At 40.5% G+C, this 23,922-nt stretch overlaps 1 protein-coding gene across 1 annotated transcript; it reads right to left on the bottom strand.

Annotated features, from left to right (window-relative positions):
- Nucleotides 1-23,873, bottom strand: cpdp (CPD photolyase). Its single transcript, XM_060921144.1, has 9 exons — nucleotides 23,550-23,873; nucleotides 9,613-9,758; nucleotides 9,340-9,522; nucleotides 9,101-9,259; nucleotides 6,528-6,726; nucleotides 6,297-6,449; nucleotides 1,679-1,800; nucleotides 1,425-1,584; nucleotides 1-636 (listed from the first exon to the last, which is right to left on the bottom strand). The coding sequence occupies exons 1-9, from the start codon at nucleotides 23,824-23,826 to the stop codon at nucleotides 488-490; spliced, it is 1,548 nt and encodes a 515-aa protein (XP_060777127.1). The 5' UTR covers nucleotides 23,827-23,873; the 3' UTR covers nucleotides 1-487.
- Nucleotides 23,874-23,922: the final 49 nt, after the last annotated feature.

Here is a 23,922-nt window from a genome sequence, read left to right on the forward strand (position 1 = left end):
CCAAGGGGGATGAATACTTTTGCAAGGCACTGTACATCTTTACAACCCTACTAATGAAGAAGAAGAAAATGAAACAACTGTTCCATGAAAATCCTTAAAATCTACGTATTATATGACTCTAAATGAATGGTTTATGCATTTTTTGTAATCCATGAATGCGGCCAGTGTGAAAGTTACTCTGTACTTCGACTTGATGTGTTAATTAAACTGATCCAGTTACAGCGAGACAAACCCTCACAAACATCTCTCACTTACTTAGATTTTATCTTTCTAAAGGAACCAAGTGAAACCCGTTTCCTGATGTTTAACAAAAACGTCAATACGAGGTTTTATACACACAAAGTATACACACCCTGCCAGTTTTAAGAGAAAGCTGAGACTTAAAGCAACACAAAACTCAAAATGAATCAAACTGGCAAAACACAAGCCTTCGACAAGCCCTAATGAAGATATACAAAAGATAAAAACACCCGCGTGTCTGCACGTCTCAAGCCTTCTTCCCAGCGTACCTCCTCTCGAACTGGCCCACATCGAACTTGCGCTTGCAGCCTGCATAGTTCATGTAGCGCACTTTACCGAAAACGGGCCTCTCGGACCAGCCCTGATCATGAATCCCACAGATGGACCACATACAGCCTGGAGACACACAGTACAGCAACAGCTCAGGGTACAAGAACATATACGCAGTGCGCACACACGCACAGTAAGTCAATACTATTTGCCATCTGAATACTAGAAAGAAAATTAAAGACAAAGAAAGAGGGAAAAAAAAGAAAGAAAAGGACAAAACAAAGAAAAAAAGGATTAAAAACAAACAAAAAGAATCGCCAAAAGCAAATTAACTAAAAAAATTAAATGAAAAAAGACAAAAATTGAAAAGTAAAGAAAAAAATGAATAAATTGAAAGTGAGAAGAATGAAATAGAGAAAGTGAAAAACTAAAAAAAGAAAATGAAACAAAACGATCGAGAAAAAGTAGGGGGGAAAAAAAGGATATTCGAGTCGGTTTATTTGTATCGTACTTTTAACACAGTCACAAAGCAGCTTTACAAAAAAATTAATTTTAAAAAAAAAAAGGCACTCACACATGAACAAAAATTTATCCCTAATACTGTTAGGGATTAAAAAGAAAGAAACAAGTCGAACCCAACACTAACAGCCGTATCTAGTCCTTGTTGGGACGAACTTGTGTGTCTCCGATCCCCTTAAAATATACTTCACACAGGAAGGAAGCTATTGAAAAAGTATTTCAGTCATTTGACCGTGACCCTGTTTGGATCGATTCCCAAATCTGATCAGGTTATGACGTTAACTTCATGTAAACCCTACGAACATTCAAGCACTCGGACAAACCAAAAACCCTTCCACCATCTAGCAGCATTAAAAAAAATAGACATAAATCTAAAGCGCGAGTGCGTCGCTCACCCACGTATCCGCTCGGGTCGCAGCCGTCCAGCGAGTAGCGATCGTTGAGGTAGATGGAGATGTTCACGGCCTCCTCGGGTGAAGCCGTCCACTCCAGGATCTTCTTAGCCCAGTACATGCGCATGAACCCGTGCATCTTCCCCTCCAACACCAGCTGCCTCTGGGTGGCATCACACACACAGATGCGTGTATTAAACGCAAACGTAGCTAACACATGGCTAGAAGGGCCGTTTGTTTTCACTCCCTCCCTATACCTGTGCAGCGTTCCATAGCTGGTCATGCGTGTCTGCGTTCTCCAGTTGCTCTCGTGTGTACAGGTAAGGCCGGGCGTCTTTAGCATGATCCTGCAGCGTCTTCTTTGCCCAGTCATACGCACCTGAGAACGCAACACAGCGGCACACTAAAGCAGGGCTTTTCAAAGTGTGGGGCGCGCCAGAGTTCTTCGGGGGGGGCACAACGTGAGGAAAAATAAACCAGAATAAGTTACTATTGCGGACATTTAGCGAACTTCAGCTAGCCTTTGCCAGAGACAAAATGGATCGATTTTTAGTACCTAAAGCTACAGTGAGTGAGGAGACAAAGTCTGGGCCAAGCAAAAAAAAGAAGGAAGTATGACCACGATTATTTAAAGTTTGGATTTTCATGGACTGGATCTGAAGATGCTCCACTGCCACAGTGTGTTGTCTGCCAAGAGGTGCTAGCTAACGATGCTATGAGATGTTTAAAATGTGTAAAACAAGATGTTTTAAAAAGCACAGATGTTTAAAATGTGTAAAAAGAGGTTTTAAAAAGCACAGATGTTTAAAATGTGTAAAAAAGAGGTTTAAAAAAGCAGCACAGATGTTTAAAATGTGTAAAAAGAGGTTTAAAAAAGCAGCACAGATGTTTAAAATGTGCAAAAAAGAGGTTTAAAAAAGCAGCACAGATGTTTAAAATGTGTAAAAAAGAGGTTTAAAAAAAGCAGCACAGATGTTTAAAATGTGTAAAAAAGAGGTTTAAAAAAAGCAGCACAGATGTTTAAAATGTGTAAAAAAGAGGTTTAAAAAAAGCAGCACAGATGTTTAAAATGTGTAAAAAGAGGTTTAAAAAAGCAGCACAGATGTTTAAAATGTGTAAAAAAGAGGTTTAAAAAAGCAGCACAGATGTTTAAAATGTGTAAAAAAGAGGTTTAAAAAAAAGCAGCACAGATGTTTAAAATGTGTAAAAAAGAGGTTTTAAAAAAAGCAGCACAGATGTTTAAAATGTGTAAAAAAGAGGTTTTTAAAAAAGCACATGTTTAAAATAAAAAAATAAAAATGTGTACAACAACCATTTTTTAAAAATACGAATGGAACATTAAGTATAGCAACAATAAAAATTGTGGTGGGGGGGTGCTGTTGTTCATTTGCTCTCGGGGGGGGGGGGGGGGGGGGGGGGGGGGGGGGCTGACTCTGCACTAAAGCATCCTGCCCCCCCACCTCAGAGTTCATCAAAGCACTTATAAGTGGTTAATTATCCTGTGACTCTTTATCCGTCCGTTACAGACAATGATCTCTACACTTCAGTAATGATTCAGTATTATGCAAAAAACTTCCGGTTTAAGAACCAAAATAGTTTTGAGCAGGGGCCTGTACCTGCTCTGCTGAAACCTGTAGATTGAAAAAAAAAAAAAACCCTTAACCAATCTTCATTATTTTAGACCTGGTATAATTCTCTGCCTGATGGAGGAGTGTGTGTGTGTGTGTGTGTGTGTGTGTGTGTGTGTGTTCTGGACCAACAGTCTGTGTTAAAACAAGTGCTCTGAGAGCACAATATCCCACGCTGGCAACTCTGCGACTGAATTGAACGAAATTACAATATGCGAATTACCGATGTATAACAAAGAATCCCGTCAAATTTCATCAAATTCCTCCAAAAATTGAGAGAGGAGTGGATTTCAGAAGGTGAGTACCCTTCCCGGGACGGACGGACATCGCCACAACATAATCCCCCTTCGGGCCTTTCGGCCAGCGGGGGATAAAAACTGTGAGGGAAGTTGATTTCAGAAAGCAGGCACACCTTGATGAAATTGCCAAAGTACAAGTTTGTTCATAATCAAGGGCATAACTCTGGGAAAATTTGCCCAAATTAAACGAAATTTCACTCTGCGTATACCCGTCATACAGTGGTGCTTGAAAGTTTGTGAACCCTTTAGAATTTTCTATATTTCTGCATAAATTTGACCAAAAACATCATCGGATTTTCACACAAGTCCTAAAAGTAGAGAAAGAGAACCCAGTTAAACAAATGAGACAAAAATATTATACTTGATCATTTATTTATTGAGGAAAATGATCCAATATTACATATCTGTGAGTGGCAAAAGTATGTGAACCTTTGCTTTCAGTATCTGGTGTGACCCCCTTGTGCAGCAATAACTGCAACTAAACGTTTGCGGTAACTGTTGATCAGTCCTGCACACCGGCCTGGAGGAATTTTAGCCCGTTCCTCCATACAGAACAGCTTCAACTCTGGGATGTTGGTGGGTTTCCTCACATGAACTGCTCGCTTCAGGTCCTTCCACAACATTTTGATTGGATTAAGGTCAGGACTTTGACTTGGCCATTCCAGAACATTAACTTTATTCTTCTTTAACCATTCTTTGGTAGAACGACTTGTGTGCTTAAGGTCATTGTCTTGCTGCATGACCCACCTTCCCTTGAGATTCAGTTCATGGACAGATATCCTGACATTTTCCTTTAGAATTCGCTGGTATAATTCAGAATTCATTGTTCCATCGATGATGGCAAGCCGTCCTGGCCCAGATGCAGCAAAACAGGCCCAAACCATGATACTACCACCACCATGTTTCACAGATGGGATAAGGTTCTTATGCTGGAATACAGTGTTTTCCTTTCTCCAAACATAACGCTTCTCATTTAAACCAAAAAGTTCTATTTTGGTCTCATCCATCCACAAAACATTTTTCCAATAGCCTTCTGGCTTGTCCACGTGATCTTTAGCAGACTGTAGACAAGTAGCAATGTTCTTTTTGGAGAGCAGTGGCTTTCTCCTTGCAACCCTGCCATGCACACCATTGTTGTTCAGTGTTCTCCTGATGGTGGACTCAAACATTAGCCAATGTGAGAGAGGCCTTCAGTTGCTTAGAAGTTACCCTGGGGTCCTTTGTGACCTCGCCGACTATTACACGCCTTGCTCTTGGAGTGATCTTTGTTGGTCGACCACTCCTTGGGAGGGCAACAATGGTCTTGAATTTCCTCCATTTGTACACAATTTGTCTGACTGTGGATTGGTGGAGTCCAAACTCTTTAGAGATGGTTTTGTAACCTTTTCCAGCCTGATGAGCATCAACAACGCTTTTTCTGAGGTCCTCAGAAATTTCCTTTGTTCGTACCATGATACACTTCCACAAACATGTGTTGTGAAGATCAGACTTTGATAGATCCCTGTTCTTTAAACAAAACAGGGTGCCCACTCACACCTGATTGTCATCCCACTGATTGAAAACACCGGACTCTAATTTCACCTTCAAATGAACTGCTAATCCTAGAGGTTCACATACTTTTGCCACTCACAGATATGTAATATTGGATCATTTTCCTCAATAAATAAATGACCAAGAATAATATTTTTGTCTCATTTGTTTAACTGGGTTCTCTTTATCTACTTTTAGGACTTGTGTGAAAATCCGATGATGTTTTAGGTCATATTTATGCAAAAATATAGAAAATTCTAAAGGGTTCACAAACTTTCAAACACCACTGTATAACAAAGCCTTTTGCCAAGTTTGGTTAAATTCCTCCAAATTGTAAGAAGAGTTGGGTTCAGAAGAACGTACACCCTCATGAAATTGTCCAAGTACAAGTTATTTAATCAAGAATCAAAACTCTGGGAAATTTTTCACAAACAAAATTACAATCGCAATCTGCGTATTACCGTCGTATAACAAGGCCTTTTGCCATCCGAAAATTCTGAAAGGAGTTGATGTCAGAAGGCGAGCACACCTTCATGAAACTGTGAAAGTGCAAGGTTGTTAATCAACGGCCGTAACTCTGGTAAAATGCGACCGAATTGAACAACATCTGCATACGACCAACATATAACAAGGCCTCTTGCCAAGTTTTGTAAAATTCCTCCTCAAATTGTCAGAGGAGTTGATTTCAGAAGGAACACACACACACACACACACACAGATGAAATTGTCAAAATATAATTTTGTTAAATCCAAGGTAAAACGTGACTGAATTGAGCAAAATAACAATATGTGTATTACTGACAGAACAAAGAATCCTGCCGAGTTTCATGAAATTCCTCCAAAAAAATTGTGCGAGGAGTTGATTTCAGAAGGTGAGCACCCTTCCCGGGACGGCTGGATGGAAACTGCCACGACATAATCCCCCTTCGGGCCTTTTGGCCAGCGGGGGATAACTAGAGTCCTAAAGCAGGGATTTACGAGCTCAGATCAGAGATAAGGGGTAAAACCTGGAGCATAGAACAGACAGGATGTTGTGTTGTAAGAGATGGTGTGTGTGTGTATTTGAGGCTTCAAAGACCCACGGTAACATCCTGATCTTTGTTACGATTTTGGGGTGAAGAACTTTTATACGAAAGCTTTTTTTTGCCAGTGTGTTTTAGGGGAGAAGGCTGGAGGTAGGGAGAGTGTGAGCACTGAACAAGCGCCCAGAGGGCCAACACCTGGGTATGAACCTGAAGTTTCAATAAAACCTCCTCTCCTCCAAATCTGTGCCTGCTTGCATCTTTATTCAGGGGTAAAACACGAAATTTCCTTCACAATCCAGCAGACTGAGGCGCAGGGGCCACGCCTCCTTCCCCCGGCCTACCTGAGGCACTGGGGCCACGCCTCCTTACACTCTTTCGGCAGTGTGTACTGACCGTTGATGTTGTCGTAGTTGTCGTTGTAGAAGCAGAAGTTATCGGACAGCTCTCTGCGCACCAACAGCTCCTCGGTGAAGGAGGACACGGACTCGGCAGAGCGTTTCCCCCAACGCTGCACCTCCAACAGCACACGCTGAGCTGATAACTGACCTGCGGGGTGAGTGTGCTTATAGTTTATCATCTCTTTACAAGCAGCTTAATCATTTTTCAGTGAACCATCAGACACACCTGAGTGGATCCACGGTGAGAGCTGGCTGAGCGCAGAGGCGTTCGGGTTGTTCCTCTCGGTGGCAAAAAGACGCAGCCGCTGGTCTATAAACGACTCAAGCGTGGCGACGCCTCCCGCTGTTCCCGGCTGCGCCCACAAAACCTCCCCAACACTGCGGTCTACCTCCAGGGATGACATCACTTCCTCCCAATCCACCTTCTAAAAGAGCAAACACGCTTCAGAATAATCCATTATATTCACAGGTCTCTCTCACCAACTCGTCCTCAAACACAATCCTTCACCTGGGAAACGATCCATTTTGAGACTTTTCCGAATGTTAGCTAACTAACTTTATTTCGGGATATTTTGAAACGACTTCTTGCGACTTATGCTAGCTAGCTAGGTTTTGGCTCACTAGCTAATTTGTTGGATAGATGGTAATGTGAGGTAGCTACCATTGTTTCAGAATCGTTCCTCATGTTTGGGACGTGTAAAACTTGACATCTCTTATTTTGGTGGCTCTTAAACAAAAAAACAAATCCGATAACTAGCATTTGGATATTTTCTATTGTTTGCTCGCTAACTTTGGACATATGCTTAAGGTTAGCTAGCTCGTTCTAGGGATTTTTATGTTGGCTAATAAGCCTACTTTGGCAATATTTTCTCTTATGAGCCTTGTTTTGGGACAATTTCTAACCTTCGCCGAGTAGTGTCGTTTGAGGATGTTCTCTTTATTTTGGCAAGCTGGCTTTGTTTTGAAACGTTCTTCAATATTACCGTTATTATTTGGCACGATTTCAAATGGCAGAATGCTAATCCAGTCAATGTGTGCAAATCTGATGAGATTCAACAGCACTCTAGCTTAATCGATAAGCAGATCATTTCAAATCCCTGGAAGTGCAGAACATCTCAAGAAAGCCTTGCTAAGATGACGATTACGTAGACCAGGGCTTTTCAAAGTGTGGGGCGCGCCCCCCCTGGGGGGCGCCAGAGTTCTTCGGGGGGGGGCCCAACGTGAGTAAAAATAAACCAGAATAAGTTACTATTGCGGACATTTAGCGAACTTCAGCTAGCCTTTACCAGAGACAAAATGGATCGATTTTTAGTACCTAAAGCTACAGTGAGTGAGGAGACAGAGTCTGGGCCAAGCAAAAAAACAGAGCCTCCAGGATGTTGCGATTTGCAACTTCAGTGCAAATTCAACCAATCCCCGCGAATTCAGGGCAGTGTTGCAATTATATCCAATCACCGCAACTTTCCCGCAAATTTGACCAATCGTTGGCGTCGTCTTGAGGTGACGTCGACAAACCGCCTTCCGCCTTACTTCCGTGTATACGTTCAAGAGAAGCAGCATGCGCCGCAGTGTTGCCAGATTGGGCGGTTTCAAGTGCATTTTGGCAGGTTTTGAACATATTTTGGACTGGAAAATGTCAGCAGTATCTGGCAACACTGCATGATGTGTGAGTCAGTGTTTATATAGGCTTAAATTCTGTTACTGAAAGTGTGTTATGTTTACAGTGAAGGACTGTGTGCACTTTATTTTTTTTTTACTTAATACAAGAAATTAACGGATGCCAACATTTTTGCCAAAATGGTATTTTATTTCCATTGTTTAGGCAGCTTCAGCATCATACTGTGGGATTCTGTTCAAAGTACTTTTTTCTTCTATGAAGCCTGAGCCATTTATTTTATTAGTTTATAATTATTGTTTAATTTAGTCTTCAGGAGAGACTGCCTGCACACAGTACTAGTATTAATAGTTTTTTTTTCTTACATGAAAGCTGAGGCATTTATATTATATTTTAAGGTAACTTCATGTTGTGCTGTGAGGTTCTCTGCACTTTAACTTTTGAACCAACAGGTGCATTTGGATAAGTAAAGCCTATTTTTCTGCATTTTTGTCGTCCTGGTAATCTTTTATATTGGTAAAGTTGTTTATAGGACCATTTCTCAGTGTCTGTTTTTTTTTATCAATAGTTTTTCAGTAATAACTTAATATTTAACATATCACTCAATTTTAATCACAAAAAGAGAAAATCGCAACAATTTCTCACAGCTTTCACTTCCTCCCGCAATGTAATCGCAACAAAAACCTAAAAAACACCGCAACCTTCATCGCAATTTTTTTGGAAAACCCCCCGCAACATCAGACATTTTAGCCCGCAACAATCACAAAAAAGCCCCGCGGAATCCTGGGGGGACTGAAAAAAAGAAGGAAGTATGACCACGATTATTTAAAGTTTGGATTTTCATGGACTGGATCTGAAGATGCTCCACTGCCACAGTGTGTTGTCTGCCAAGAGGTGCTAGCTAACGATGCTATGAGATGTTTAAAATGCGTAAAACAAGATGTTTTAAAAAGCACAGATGTTTAAAATGTGAAAAATAAAAAATAAAAATGTGTACAACAACCATTTTTTAAAAATATGAATGGAACATTAAGTATAGCAAGAACAAAAATTGTAAGGGGGCGCTGTTGTTTATTTGCTCTCCGAGGGGGGGGGGGGGGGGGGGGGCTGACTCTCCCACACTTTGAAAACCCCTGACGTAGACCATTGGGTCATTGTGAATTCTGAAGTGTTTTCGGTCCTACCTTGGCCGTTTTGGTGGACGGGTGAGGGTGTGCGTCCACTGGAGGAAACTCTGTGAGGAACTCTGGGAGGAGTTTGGTGATTTTCCCTCGGATGGTTCTCGCTGCGTACTCCAGTTTATTCGATGCCTCCCAGCATGGCACCACGTTATGGGCATCGACCTGAAGAGTGAATAGAGGGCGATGAACACCACGTAAAAGGACAATCGGCTTCACAGCTTGAGGAGAAACAGAGAGCGAACCTGGATGAAGGCAATGTCGGATGGAAGCTCATTTTTAACACGTTCAGTCCACTGCCGTGGAAGTCTGAGAGGGTTAAAATCAGTCACGACGGCGCCAATGTCCCAGTGTTTCACAAAACCGGGTAGCGTCAGCTCGGGTTCGCCGCTCAGGAGGTGGAACTGAATGTCCAGACTTGTACACTCCTATGACAAAACATGCACATCATCGACACTTACCTGATAACAGTACTAACAGAGTTGACAGCTCAAATTAGCGAGAATTTCGATGTTCACCTTGGCCACTTCCTGCAGTCCCCTGAGCATGAAGGCGTACTGGCGATACGTTGACTCTAAATAACGTGGCACGAGGCAGAAACACACAAGTAGAGGCAAATTCTCTTCCCGAGCGAGCTGCTGAGCGTAAACCAGCGCCCAGTTATCTACAGAGAAAAAACGGATCAGTATAGACCAGGACATTGGTGGTGGGGAAATCCACCTAGAACCATTTCATACATCACAAACAATCCTGCTAATAGCGGTGCAGTAGGATTTAACCCTTGCCTAATCTTTACCAAAACAGAGCGATGCAGCGGCATTTTAGTTCTTTATTGGGTCCAGCTGTACACTCTGCTCAAGCAGATCAGCTTCCAAAGCGTCAACGTTCGTGCGTATAACACCGGAACCATTGTGCTCGTCAGCAGGACGACCAAGACATACACCTGCACTGCATTCTGGGACTGAGTCTTTTTTTATTTTGGCACAAATGTCTACACCATTTCTACACCAAGAACGATGTTATGTAATAGAACGTTACCTTAGAAAAGAAGCTCTATTTCATTAGAAATTCATTATAAATATTTAAAAATGACTTTCAAATCATAAAACTATACTTCAATACAAGAAGTGTGTCAGAATTCAAAAACACACTGTAAATCACAGAAGTGTGATGCAGGGATGTTATTTATTTAGGAACATTTCTGATTGTTTACTAAATTAATTTTATACAATGCTAAACAACTCCCTTTTAATGAGTTTACAAGGCAACTAACTAGCTTCGTGTAGGGATATTTTATAAAACGTTAGCCAACTAGCTTTGTGTAGGGATATTTTATAAAACGTTCGTCAACTAGCTTTGTGTAGGGATGTTTTATAAAATGTTCGTCAACTAGCTTTGTGTAGGGATGTTTTATAAAATGTTCGTCAAATAGCTTTGTGTAGGGATATTTTATAAAACGTTAGCCAACTAGCTTTGTGTAGGGATATTTTATAAAACATTAGCCAACTAGCTTTGTGTAGGGATATTTTATAAAATGTTCGTCAACTAGCTCTGTGTAGGGATATTTTATAAAACGTTAGCCAACTAGCTTTGTGTAGGGATATTTTATAAAACGTTAGCCAACTAGCTTTGTGTAGGGATGTTTTATAAAATGTTCGTCAACTAGCTTTGTGTAGGGATGTTTTATAAAATGTTCGTCAAATAGCTTTGTGTAGGGATATTTTATAAAACGTTAGCCAACTAGCTTTGTGTAGGGATATTTTATAAAACATTAGCCAACTAGCTTTGTGTAGGGATATTTTATAAAATGTTCGTCAACTAGCTCTGTGTAGGGATATTTTATAAAACGTTAGCCAACTAGCTTTGTGTAGGGATATTTTATAAAACGTTAGCCAACTAGCTTTGTGTAGGGATATTTTATAAAACATTAGCCAACTAGCTTTGTGTAGGGATATTTTATAAAATGTTCGTCAACTAGCTTTGTGTAGGGATGTTTTATAAAACGTTAGCCAACTAGCTTTGTGTAGGGATGTTTTATAAAATGTTAACCAACTAGCTTTGTGTAGGAATGTTTTATAAAACGTTCGTCAACTAGCTTTGTGTAGGGATATTTTATAAAACGTTAGCCTACTAGCTTTGTGTAGGGATATTTTATAAAACGTTAGCCAACTAGCTTTGTGTAGGGATATTTTATAAAACGTTAGCCTACTAGCTTTGTGTAGGGATGTTTTATAAAACGTTAGCCAACTAGCTTTGTGTAGGGATGTTTTATAAAATGTTAACCAACTAGCTTTGTGTAGGGATGTTTTATAAAACGTTAGCCTACTAGCTTTGTGTAGGGATGTTTTATAAAACGTTAGCCTACTAGCTTTGTGTAGGGATGTTTTATAAAACGTTAGCCAACTAGCTTTGTGTAGGGATGTTTTATAAAATGTTAACCAACTAGCTTTGTGTAGGAATGTTTTATAAAACGTTCGTCAACTAGCTTTGTGTAGGGATATTTTATAAAACTTTCGTCAACTAGCTTTGTGTAGGGATATTTTATAAAACGTTAGCCAACTAGCTTTGTGTAGGGATATTTTATAAAACGTTAGCCTACTAGCTTTGTGTAGGGATGTTTTATAAAACGTTAGCCAACTAGCTTTGTGTAGGGATGTTTTATAAAATGTTAACCAACTAGCTTTGTGTAGGGATGTTTTATAAAACGTTAGCCTACTAGCTTTGTGTAGGGATGTTTTATAAAACGTTAGCCTACTAGCTTTGTGTAGGGATGTTTTATAAAACGTTAGCCTACTAGCTTTGTGTAGGGATATTTTATAAAACGTTAACCAACTAGCTTTGTGTAGGGATATTTTATAAAACGTTAACCAACTAGCTTTGTGTAGGGATATTTTATAAAACGTTAGCCAACTAGCACTGTGTAGGGATGTTTTATAAAACATTAGCCAACTAGCTTTGTGTAGGGATGTTTTATAAAACGTTAGCCTACTAGCTTTGTGTAGGGATATTTTATAAAACGTAAGCCAACTAGCACTGTGTAGGGATGTTTTATAAAACATTAGCCAACTAGCTTTGTGTAGGGATGTTTTATAAAACGTTAGCCTACTAGCTTTGTGTAGGGATATTTTATAAAACGTTAACCAACTAGCTTTGTGTAGGGATATTTTATAAAACGTTAACCAACTAGCTTTGTGTAGGGATATTTTATAAAACGTTAACCAACTAGCTTTGTGTAGGGATATTTTATAAAACGTTAGCCAACTAGCACTGTGTAGGGATGTTTTATAAAACATTAGCCTACTAGCTTTGTGTAGGGATATTTTATAAAACGTTAGCCAACTAGCTTTGTGTAGGGATGTTTTATAAAACGTTAGCCAACTAGCATTGTGTAGGGATGTTTTATAAAACATTAGCCTACTAGCTTTGTGTAGGGATATTTTATAAAACGTTAGCCTACTAGCTTTGTGTAGGGATATTTTATAAAACGTTAACCAACTAGCTATGTGTAGGGATGTTTTACAAAACATTAGCCAATGTGTAGGGATGTTTTATAAAACGTTAGCCTACTAGCTTTGTGTAGGGATGTTTTATAAAACGTTAGCCTACTAGCTTTGTGTAGGGATGTTTTATAAAACGTTAGCCAACTAGCTTTGTGTAGGGATGTTTTACAAAACGTTCATCAACTAGCTTTGTGTAGGGATGTTTTATAAAACGTTCGTCAACTAGCTTTGTGTAGGGATGTTTTACAAAACGTTAGCCAACTAGCTTTGTGTAGGGATGTTTTACAAAACGTTAGCCAACTAGCTTTGTGTAGGGATGTTTTATAAAACGTTCGTCAACTAGCTTTGTGTAGGGATATTTTATAAAACATTAGCCAACTAGCTTTGTGTAGGGATGTTTTATAAAACGTTAGCCTACTAGCTTTGTGTAGGGATGTTTTATAAAACAGCCTACTAGCTTTGTGTAGGGATATTTTATAAAACGTTAACCAACTAGCTTTGTGTAGGGATGTTTTATAAAACGTTAGCCAACTAGCTTTGTGTAGGGATATTTTATAAAACGTTAGCCTACTAGCTTTGTGTAGGGATGTTTTATAAAACGTTAGCCAACTAGCTTTGTGTAGGGATATTTTATAAAACGTTAGCCAACTAGCTTTGTGTAGGGATATTTTATAAAACATTAGCCAACTAGCTTTGTGTAGGGATGTTTTATAAAACGTTAGCCTACTAGCTTTGTGTAGGGATATTTTATAAAACGTTAGCCAACTAGCTTTGTGTAGGAATATTTTATAAAACGTTAACCAACTAGCTTTGTGTAGGGATATTTTATAAAACGTTAGCCAACTAGCTTTGTGTAGGGATGTTTTATAAAACGTTCGTCAACTAGCTTTGTGTAGGGATATTTTATAAAACATTAGCCAACTAGCTTTGTGTAGGGATGTTTTATAAAACGTTAGCCTACTAGCTTTGTGTAGGGATGTTTTATAAAACAGCCTACTAGCTTTGTGTAGGGATATTTTATAAAACGTTAACCAACTAGCTTTGTGTAGGGATATTTTATAAAACGTTAACCAACTAGCTTTGTGTAGGGATATTTTATAAAACGTTAGCCAACTAGCTTTGTGTAGGGATATTTTATAAAACGTTAGCCTACTAGCTTTGTGTAGGGTTGTTTTATAAAACATTAGCCAACTAGCTTTGTGTAGGGATGTTTTATAAAACATTAGCCAACTAGCTTTGTGTAGGGATATTTTATAAAACGTTAGCCAACCAGCATTGTGTAGGGATATTTTATAAAACGTTAGCCTACTAGCTTTGTGTAGGGATATTTTATAAAACGTTAACCAACTAGCTTTGTGTAGGGATATTTTATAAAACGTTAGCCTACTAGCTTTGTGTAGGGATATTTTATAAAACGTTAGCCAACCAGCATTGTGTAGGGATATTTTATAAAACGTTAGCCAACCAGCATTGTGTAGGGATATTTTATAAAACGTTAGCCAACCAGCATTGTGTAGGGATATTTTATAAAACGTTAGCCAACTAGCTTTGTGTAGGGATATTTTATAAAACGTTAGCCAACCAGCATTGTGTAGGGATATTTTATAAAACGTTAGCCAACCAGCATTGTGTAGGGATATTTTATAAAACGTTAACCAACTAGCTTTGTGTAGGGATATTTTATAAAACGTTAGCCTACTAGCTTTGTGTAGGGATGTTTTATAAAATGTTAGCCTACTAGCTTTGTGTAGGGATGTTTTATAAAACGTTAGCCTACTATAGCTTTGTGTAGGGATATTTTATAAAACGTTAACCAACTAGCTTTGTGTAGGGATGTTTTACAAAACGTTAGCCAACTAGCCTTGTGTAGGGATGTTTTACAAAATATTAGCCAACTAGCTTTGTGTAGGGATGTTTTATAAAACGTTCGCCAACTAGCTTTGTGTAGGGATGTTTTATAAAACATTAGCCTACTAGCTTTGTGTAGGGATATTTTATAAAACGTTAGCCTACTAGCTTTGTGTAGGGATGTTTTATAAAACAGCCTACTAGCTTTGTGTAGGGATATTTTATAAAACGTTAACCAACTAGCTTTGTGTAGGGATGTTTTACAAAACGTTAGCCAACTAGCATTGTGTAGGGATGTTTTATAAAACAGCCTACTAGCTTTGTGTAGGGATATTTTATAAAACGTTAGCCAACTAGCTTTGTGTAGGGATATTTTATAAAACGTTAGCCAACTAGCTTTGTGTAGGGATATTTTATAAAACGTTAGCCAACTAGCTTTGTGTAGGGATATTTTATAAAACGTTAACCAACTAGCTTTGTGTAGGGATATTTTATAAAACGTTAACCAACTAGCTTTGTGTAGGGATATTTTATAAAACGTTAACCAACTAGCTTTGTGTAGGGATGTTTTATAAAACGTTAGCCAACTAGCTTTGTGTAGGGATATTTTATAAAACGTTCGTCAAGTAGTTTTGTGTAGGGATATTTTATAAAACGTTAGCCAACTAGCTTTATGTAGCAATATTTTATGTTAGTTAGCTCCCCTTTAAAGAATATCTTTCAATACAACTAAAGAGCTATTTAGGGATATTTTATAAAAATGTCAGCCAACTAGATTTCAGGGATTTTTAAAATAAACGTTTGTTATTCTCCAAACATTAGTTTAACAGCTTGGTTTCACACATTTTCTAATATGAGCTTGTTAGCATTGGGGACGCTTTTAAGGAAAATAGTTTTGTTCGGGTGCATTTTCTGATCTTCCTTCGTTTGAAGATTATCTTCAAGTATATTTTGTAACACATGTTTTTAATTATTTTCTTGATACTTATATTTGAACAATTGTTAATTTTTTTTTAATTCTCTTTCCACTTTTTTGAAGCAAGTGTTAAATCAGCAGCGCCATCTTGTGGCGGACACAAACTTTTCCTTCTTCCTTCCATTCTTTTTTTCCAACAACAACAATAATAGAGCCCCAAGCAGCAACGAAGGGCCTGAGTGCCTCCGGTTCCGCGACCTGTCGCATGTGGTCACCATACAATGCACAAGGATCCGAGATGTGCAACAAAAGCCTGGGTCTCTGATGTGTGCGCCACCAGTGAGGAGTTTTCAGGCAATGGAGTCATTCTTGTCCAGGTCCACATGATGGCGTTAGAACAGACAGACCGTACATGTAGATATTTACATGTACGTGCACAAAGTAGAAGCGCTCATTTTAGGTTAGTGAAACATCTCTGTTCCTGTAGTGATGTGATATTGGTGTTCAAGCATTATCATTTGGTATGAAAGAGAAATAAGATAATTTTTTGTAAAACTGTAATAGCTTTTTTTTATATGAAAGTACAACCCCGATTCCAAAAAAGTTGGGACAAAGTACAAATTGTAAATAAAAACGGAATGCAATAATTTACAAATCTCAAAAACTGATATTGTATCCACAATAGAACATAGACAACATATCAAATGTCGAAAGTGAGACATTTTGAAATTTCATGCCAAATATTGGCTCATTTGAAATTTCATGACAGCAACACATCTCAAAAAAGTTGGGACAGGGGCAATAAGAGGCTGGAAAAGTTAAAGGTACAAAAAAGGAACAGCTGGAGGACCAAATTGCAACTCATTAGGTCAATTGGCAATAGGTCATTAACATGACTGGGTATAAAAAGAGCATCTTGGAGTGGCAGCGGCTCTCAGAAGTAAAGATGGGAAGAGGATCACCAATCCCCCTAATTCTGCGCCGACAAATAGTGGAGCAATATCAGAAAGGAGTTCGACAGTGTAAAATTGCAGAGTTTGAACAGATCATCTACAGTGCATAATATCATCAAAAGATTCAGAGAATCTGGAAGAATCTCTGTGCGTAAGGGTCAAGGCCGGAAAACCATACCGGGTGCCTGTGATCTTTGGGCCCTTAGACGGCACTGCATCACATACAGGCATGCTTCTGTATTGGAAATCACAAAATGGGCTCAGGAATATTTCCAGAGAACATTATCTGTGAACACAATTCACCGTGCCATCCGCCGTTGCCAGCTAAAACTCTATAGTTCAAAGAAGAAGCCGTATCTAAACACGATCCAGAAGCGCAGACGTCTTCTCTGGGCCAAGGCTCGTTTAAAATGGACTGTGGCAAAGTGGAAAACTGTTCTGTGGTCAGACGAATCAAAATTTGAAGTTCTTTATGGGAATCAGGGACGCCGTGTCATTCGGACTAAAGAGGAGAAGGACGACCCGAGTTGTTATCGGCGCTCAGTTCAGAAGCCTGCGTCTCTGATGGTATGGGGTTGCATTAGTGCGTGTGGCATGGGCAGCTTACACATCTGGAAAGACACCATCAATGCTGAAAGGTATATCCAGGTTCTAGAGCAACATATGCTCCCATCCAGACGACGTCTCTTTCAGGGAAGACCTTGCATTTTCCAACATGACAATGCCAAACCACATACTGCATCAATTACAGCATCATGGCTGCGTAGAAGAAGGGTCCGGGTACTGAACTGGCCAGCCTGCAGTCCAGATCTTTCACCCATAGAAAACATTTGGCGCATCATAAAATGGAAGATGCAACAAAAAAAGACCTAAGACAGTTGAGCAACTAGAATCCTACATTAGACAAGAATGGGTTAACATTCCTATCCCTAAACTTGAGCAACTTGTCTCCTCAGTCCCCAGACGTTTACAGACTGTTGTAAAGAGAAAAGGGGATGTCTCACAGTGGGAAACATGGCCTTGTCCCAACTTTTTTGAGATGTGTTGTTGTCATGAAATTTAAAAAAAAAAAAAAAAATCACCTAATTTTTCTCTTTAAATGATACATTTTCTCAGTTTAAACATTTGATATGTCATCTGTGTTCTATTCTGAATAAAATATGGAATTTTGAAACTTCCACATCATTGCATTCCGTTTTTATTTACAATTTGTACTTTGTCCCAACTTTTTTGGAATCGGGGTTGTATGTCCCTTTACACACTCATCCAGAAGGGTAATTTTGCACAAGGCCATCTGTCGACAGCAGAAAAAAATAAAATAAAACGCGTATGGAAAAATCCCAAGAGAGTCTGGAGCCATATTGATCCAGATTCGTGACATCGCGTGCGGATCCGCCAGCAGGCTGAGAGACCCTGCATGGGTTCAGTGCCCAGTCTGTGTAGACCAAGTTTAGCAGCTAGCGATTTTGCATTGAAATGATGAGAGTTAAAAGCTTCAGCTTCTAAACCCATGGATTCATGGATCAATGCTCATTATCTATTGTTACATAAAACATATTTTTTCTAATTACTATTATGTATTTATATATTTCTTCATTTAGAAGAGCACTGGCTACTGTAGGAGAAAGATTTCATAAGCTACACACGTGGAATCGGCTAAGCAGGGTTGTATATACACGTTTAAATGTTTTTGACAGGTCCCAAGATCTCAAGCCTTGACACGCAGATCCCTTGATACATGTGAAGTAAGTGTATTATTGCCCGGCGCTTTCGTGTGCGTCAATAAATAACATTATCCATGTCCCACACAAACACAGGAACACCTAATTTAGAGTATAGTCTCTCTTATTTCTTAGCCTGGCAACAGTCAACTTGTGAACCGCCGATTTTCTTGGTCTTTTTCTCGGCTCTGCTTGGTCCTTGGCTTCGAGGGCCTCAGTGGATGCGGCACTTCGCCTTCTGTCAGGGGAGACGAACGCGGCTGGCTCCTTTGGTGACGCTGACACAGATGGAGACGGTGTTGCTTTGGGCGTTCTAACAGACGGAACTGCGTCTTTTTTCAGATCAAGTTGCTTCTTGAAGCCCATTTCTCACTGCAAATCGTTCTCAAAGTCGTCGGGCTTTATGAAGCGAGCCCCACATATGATGCTGTGGTCTGTTGCATGTTGCCAGTTTTTCCGGGCGCCTCGCACGAAGCGCTCCCATTTCTCTCTTGTTGTCCGGTCTTTTGGAAAACGATGAGTACTAATCCCATCACGATTGGTGTTGCGACACCCTCCTACAATTACGCGATAACGTTGAAGAAATTTGCAGAAAACCACCAGGTCGTTTTCTCATAAACAAACCAGCGCTGATGTAGGATTCAGAACGAGGCGTCCCGCACGCGACGTCACGAAAATCAATGTTCGCCGGGAAATCCAAATGCCGAGTTTTTTCAGAGGCGGACCAATTCGCCTCAAATGGCTTGATTTCAACTGAATTTTTCTGGCATTGCGCAAGGTAAAAAAAAAAATTGCACAAAATGCAAAATGTGACAGATATTTGACCAAAGTTTAATATAAAATAAGAGAATTACATTGATCTTGCTCCTAAATATACCCAAGATGTGCCCTTTAAGGAAAGAGTAACAAAGGCATGGCTTGGTAGAACAGCGGATATTACTCAAGTCTTGCACGAAGTAGTCAGGGCATAGGACAGGGAGTTTGGATCGCGTGTAGGCATGTTGCTGCATTCATCAAGCTGAGCTTGCGTGCGGAAACATGACCTGTCGTTTGTTGTTATGGGACGTGGGCTTTGTGAAAATACGTCATTGAAAGCGAGAGCTGTTTTACGCACTAGGCTTGTATGAAAGGTAAACGAGCAAGGAGTACTGTACTCGGTGAACAGAAAGTCTTACATCATGGAACGCATGACAGAAGTCATGTCGTGTACTTTTGTGATTCACAAGAAGAATAACGTGATGCTGGGTGATAATGACATGTTGGCTATGCCACCGTGTAACAAAACCAGAACGTCAAGGACGTAGTAGCTCATCTGGCCTGCCATCAAAACAACCATGACGACCAAAACATCAAACAGAACCGAAATGTGACAGTGTGAGAGAGGACCGACCAGGAAAATCAACAAAGGACTACATTTAGTTCCCCGACAGAAGATCGACCCAAAACAATCAGAACTGAATTCGCATGATAAATGAGAGGAGCTACAATTCTAGTCAGAAGAAAATGTATCAGGTTGACCTAATTACTAATTTGTTAGCAAAAATCTGACAAAAACAACAACCAAGTTTTGTGCTGAGTTCCTTCAAACAAAACAAGCTGAACAGAAATCCATGGAGAATTGATGGAGGAGATGCGATTTAACTGAACTGTGGATGACGGACGCCACGTCATGGCAACAGATCATCGGCTTTATGACCAGATGAGCTAATTACAGAGAGGAACGATGACGACAATAGACCACAAACATGGTGGGACAGAAGGTGTTTGTGGACCCTTGTGAAACCAGTATTAGAACATCCCAGTAGATAGGGTTTGCACACAACAACAAAACCATTGTGTGTTGTCCACAACATCTATCCATCTATTATCTGTAGCCGCTTTATCCTGTTCTACAGGGTCGCAGGCAAGCTGGAGCCTATCCCAACTGACTATGGGCGAAAGGCGGGGTACACCCTGGACAAGTCGCCAGGTCATCACAGGGCTGACACATAGACACACACAACCATTCACACTCACATTCACACCTACGCTCAATTTAGAGTCACCAGTTAACCTAACCTGCATGTCTTTGGACTGTGGGGGAAACCGGAGCACTCTCCACGCAGAAAGGTCCTCGCCAGGCACTGGGCTCGAACCCAGGACCTTCTTGCTGTGAGGTGACAGTGCTAACCACTACACCACCTGTCCACAACATTAAAAACCATTTTATTTTGAACACATAGTCCTAAAGGCGGCACGGTGGTGTAGTGGTTAGCGCTGTCGCCTCACAGCAAGAAGGTCCGGGTTCGAGCCCCGTGGCCGGCGAGGGCCTTTCTGTGTGGAGTTTGCATGTTCTCCCCGTGTCCGCATGGGTTTCCTCCGGGTGCTCCGGTTTCCCCCACAGTCCAAAGACATGCAGGTTAGGTTAACTGGTGACTCTAAATTGAGCGTAGGTGTGAATGTGAGTGTGAATGGTTGTCTGTGTCTATGTGTCAGCCCTGTGATGACCTGGCGACTTGTCCAGGGTGTATCCCGCCTTTCGCCCGTAGTCAGCTGGGATAGGCTCCAGCTTGCCTGCGACCCTGTAGAACAGGATAAAGCAGCTACAGATAATGAGATGAGATGATGATCAATCCTTTTCTTAATTATGGTTTTTCTCTTGACGCATTATGTAATGTAATCCAGCAGCGCCATCTGGTGGCGGACACCAAAAATGTCTTTCTTCAATAACAATACCACCACCAATAATAATAATAATAATAATAATAATATCCACTTTTCTTCTAACATCTTCTGCTTAGCATGTGGCAAACGCCAAAATTCTTTTTTCCCCTTTTTTCTCCTAACTATATTCTGATAAATTATTTAAATTTTTTTTGCACTTTATGCAAAATGATGCATAAATGTAAAATAACAATACCACCACCACTAATAATAATAATAATAATAATAATAATATCCACTTTAGGGTGGCACGGTGGTGTAGTGGTTAGCACGGTCTCCTAACAGCAAGAAGGTTTCGGGTTCAAACCCAGCGGCTGCCGAGGGCCTTTCTATGTGTAGTTTGTGTGTTCTCCCCGTGCCTGTGTGGGTTTCCTCCAGGTGTTCCGTGTTCCCCCACAGTCCAAAGACATGCAGTTAGGTTGACGTGGGGCGGCCTTAGGCTGAAGTGCGCTTGAGCAAGGTACCGAACCCCTGACTGCTCCCCGGCCGCTCTAGTGTGGCTGCCCACTGCTCTGGGTGTCTGTGCGCGTGTGTTCACTGCTTCGGATGGGTTAAATGCAGAGGATGAATTTCACTGTGCATATGACAAATAAAGGTTTCTTCTTTTCTTCTCACAGGTTCTGCTTAGCAAGTGGCAAACACCAAAATTCTTTTTCCCCCTTTTTTTCTCCTAACTATATTCTGATAAATACCTGGAGACTTGTCCAGGGTGTACCCCGCCTTTCGCCCGTAGTCAGCTGGGATAGGCTCCAGCTCGCCTGCGACCCTGTAGAACAGGATAAAGTGGCTACAGATAATGAGATGAGATGTAAAATGATGCATAAATGTAAAATAACAATACCACCACCACCCCCAACGACAACAATAATCTTCTTTTGGCTGCTCCCGATTAGGGGTCGCCACAGCGGAGCTTTCGTCTCCATTGCTCCCTGTCTTCCGCATCCTTCTCTACCACTTTCCTGTCCTCTCTCACCACATCCATGTATCTCCTCGTTTTCGTTTGCCTGGCAGCTCCATCCTCAACATTCTCCTTCCAACATGCTCTGCATCTCTTCTCAGGATGTGCCCGTACCATCTCAGTCTCATCTCTCTTAGCTTCATTCCCAAGCTCTCCACATGTGCTCGTTCCTTATCCTGTCCAACCTTAACATCCTCAACTCCGCCACCTCCAACTCTGCCTCCTGTCTCCAATCCATACATCACAGCTGGTCTCACTACTGTCTTATACATCTTACCTTTCACTTTTGCTGGGACTTTCCAATCACAAATGACTCCCGAAATCCTTCTCCACCCTGCCCGTACTCTCTCATCTCACTATCGCAGCCCCCATTTTCCTGCACAGTTGACCCCAGGGACTTGAATTCACAACAATAATAATAATAATAATAATAATAATAATAATAATAATAATAATAATGGGTTGTTTTACAATCAGGGTACGCAAGCTAAAATCACATTTAACACTTATTATCTTCAATATCAAAAGGCTTGACTAAATAAACTTGGTTGTTTATTGTAGCCCTGTGATAGCTCTATTTACCATGCAAAAAAAAATTGGTGATAACGTTATTTTTGGTGAATGTACGGCAATATACGTCATATTTAGCAAAATTACTCGTGTCATTTAGAAAAACTGCTTTCTTGACCACAGGTAGCTCCAAAAGGGATGCACTTAAATCATTCTTTATACCATAAAACAAATATTTGCTTCCATATCATTGGAAACATAGTTAAGTTTTAATGTTGAATGCCAGTAAGTTTTCAGACTATTTTGATCAAATTAGTGCCAAAAAAATGTCCTCTCCGAGACAGCTAATTTTTCAATATAAAATAACATATCTAAAATGATTATTTTCATCCTAAAATGTGGTCAAGATATTGGGACATAAATATTAGAGACAACTAACACAAAGCTTACAGCCTTATATTTAAAAGCACTATGGAAGTAGTGGATTCTCATCTCATCTCATTATCTGTAGCCGCTTTATCCTGTTCTACAGGGTCGCAGGCGAGCTGGAGCCTATCCCAGCTGACTACGGGCGAAAGGCGGGGTACACCCTGGACAAGTCGCCAGGTCATCACAGGGCTGACACATAGACACAGACAACCATTCACACTCACATTCACACCTACGGTCAATTTAGAGTCACCAGTTAACCTAACCTGCATGTCTTTGGACTGTGGGGGAAACCGGAGCACCCGGAGGAAACCCACGCGGACACGGGGAGAACATGCAAACTCCACACAGAAAGGCCCTCGCCGGCCACGGGGCTTGAACCCGGACCTTCTTGCTGTGAGGAGACAGCGCTAACCACTACACCACCGTGCCGCCCAGTAGTGGATTCTGAATTGTCAAAAAAAAAAAAATTGTCCTCTCCGAGAATCACTTCATTTGTTTCTCCCATCTTATAGCAGATTACACAAAACTACCATCAAAAAATTACCCGAAATCTGTTCTTTAACAGATTTAAAAACTGGTACAAGAACCAGTTTGAATCAATTTGAACTTTGTACCCTGATTGCAAAACAACCCTAATAATAATATCCACTTTTCTTCTAACATGTTCTGCTTAGCAAGTGGCAAACACCAAAATTCTTTTCCCCCTAATTATATTCTGATAAATTATTAAATTTTTTTTTTTGCGCTTTATGTAAAATGATGCAGCAGCGCCATCTGGTGTCGAGAACAAAAACTACTTTCCCCATTTCGGTTCACTTCTTTTTGTTTCGAGTTATTTTCCATCTTTGTTTTAATTCTTTCCCCTACCTTTGACCTTAAATTACTACCGGTTGTTGTTGTTTTTAAATGATTACCCTGCACTCGCTGATCCCGGACCATCCAGTACAGCACGGCCCCGCAGCCCTGTCTCACTCTCTGGGCGTCAGACAGAAACCGGAGACGCTTTGGGTTGAATTTACACTCAGCAGAGTTTCTCCGGATCTCCAGCACTTTCTCCTGCAGCCAGCCCGCTCCTCCAACTCCTCCTCCTCTCTTCTCCGGGCCTTTCCTCAGCTCTCCTTTCCGCTTCAGGCTCATTTTCTTCTCGCTCATCATCACTGAAAACCTTTTCACTTCTTTAACCCTAAACATTTACCGCAAAAACACGTGCACAAGTCAAGTTTCATAACAGACGCACGTCATTGGTCAACGCCTTTCAGGGGCGGGACTCTGTTCCCTTGACAACAG

Source organism: Neoarius graeffei, chromosome 1 (assembly GCF_027579695.1).
Source record: "Neoarius graeffei isolate fNeoGra1 chromosome 1, fNeoGra1.pri, whole genome shotgun sequence".
Classification (NCBI taxonomy): domain Eukaryota; kingdom Metazoa; phylum Chordata; class Actinopteri; order Siluriformes; family Ariidae; genus Neoarius; species Neoarius graeffei.

Coding starts and splice junctions, on each gene's coding strand:
- cpdp (XM_060921144.1), bottom strand. CDS start 23,826: ATGTTTAGGGTTAAAGAAGTGAAAAGGTTTTCAGTGATGATGAGCGAG. Junction 6,450..6,527: donor CTCACCGTGGATCCACTCAG/GTGTGTCTGATG, acceptor CTCACCCCGCAG/GTCAGTTATCAGCTCAGCGT. Junction 637..1,424: donor CGACCCGAGCGGATACGTGG/GTGAGCGACGCA, acceptor GTGTGTCTCCAG/GCTGTATGTGGTCCATCTGT.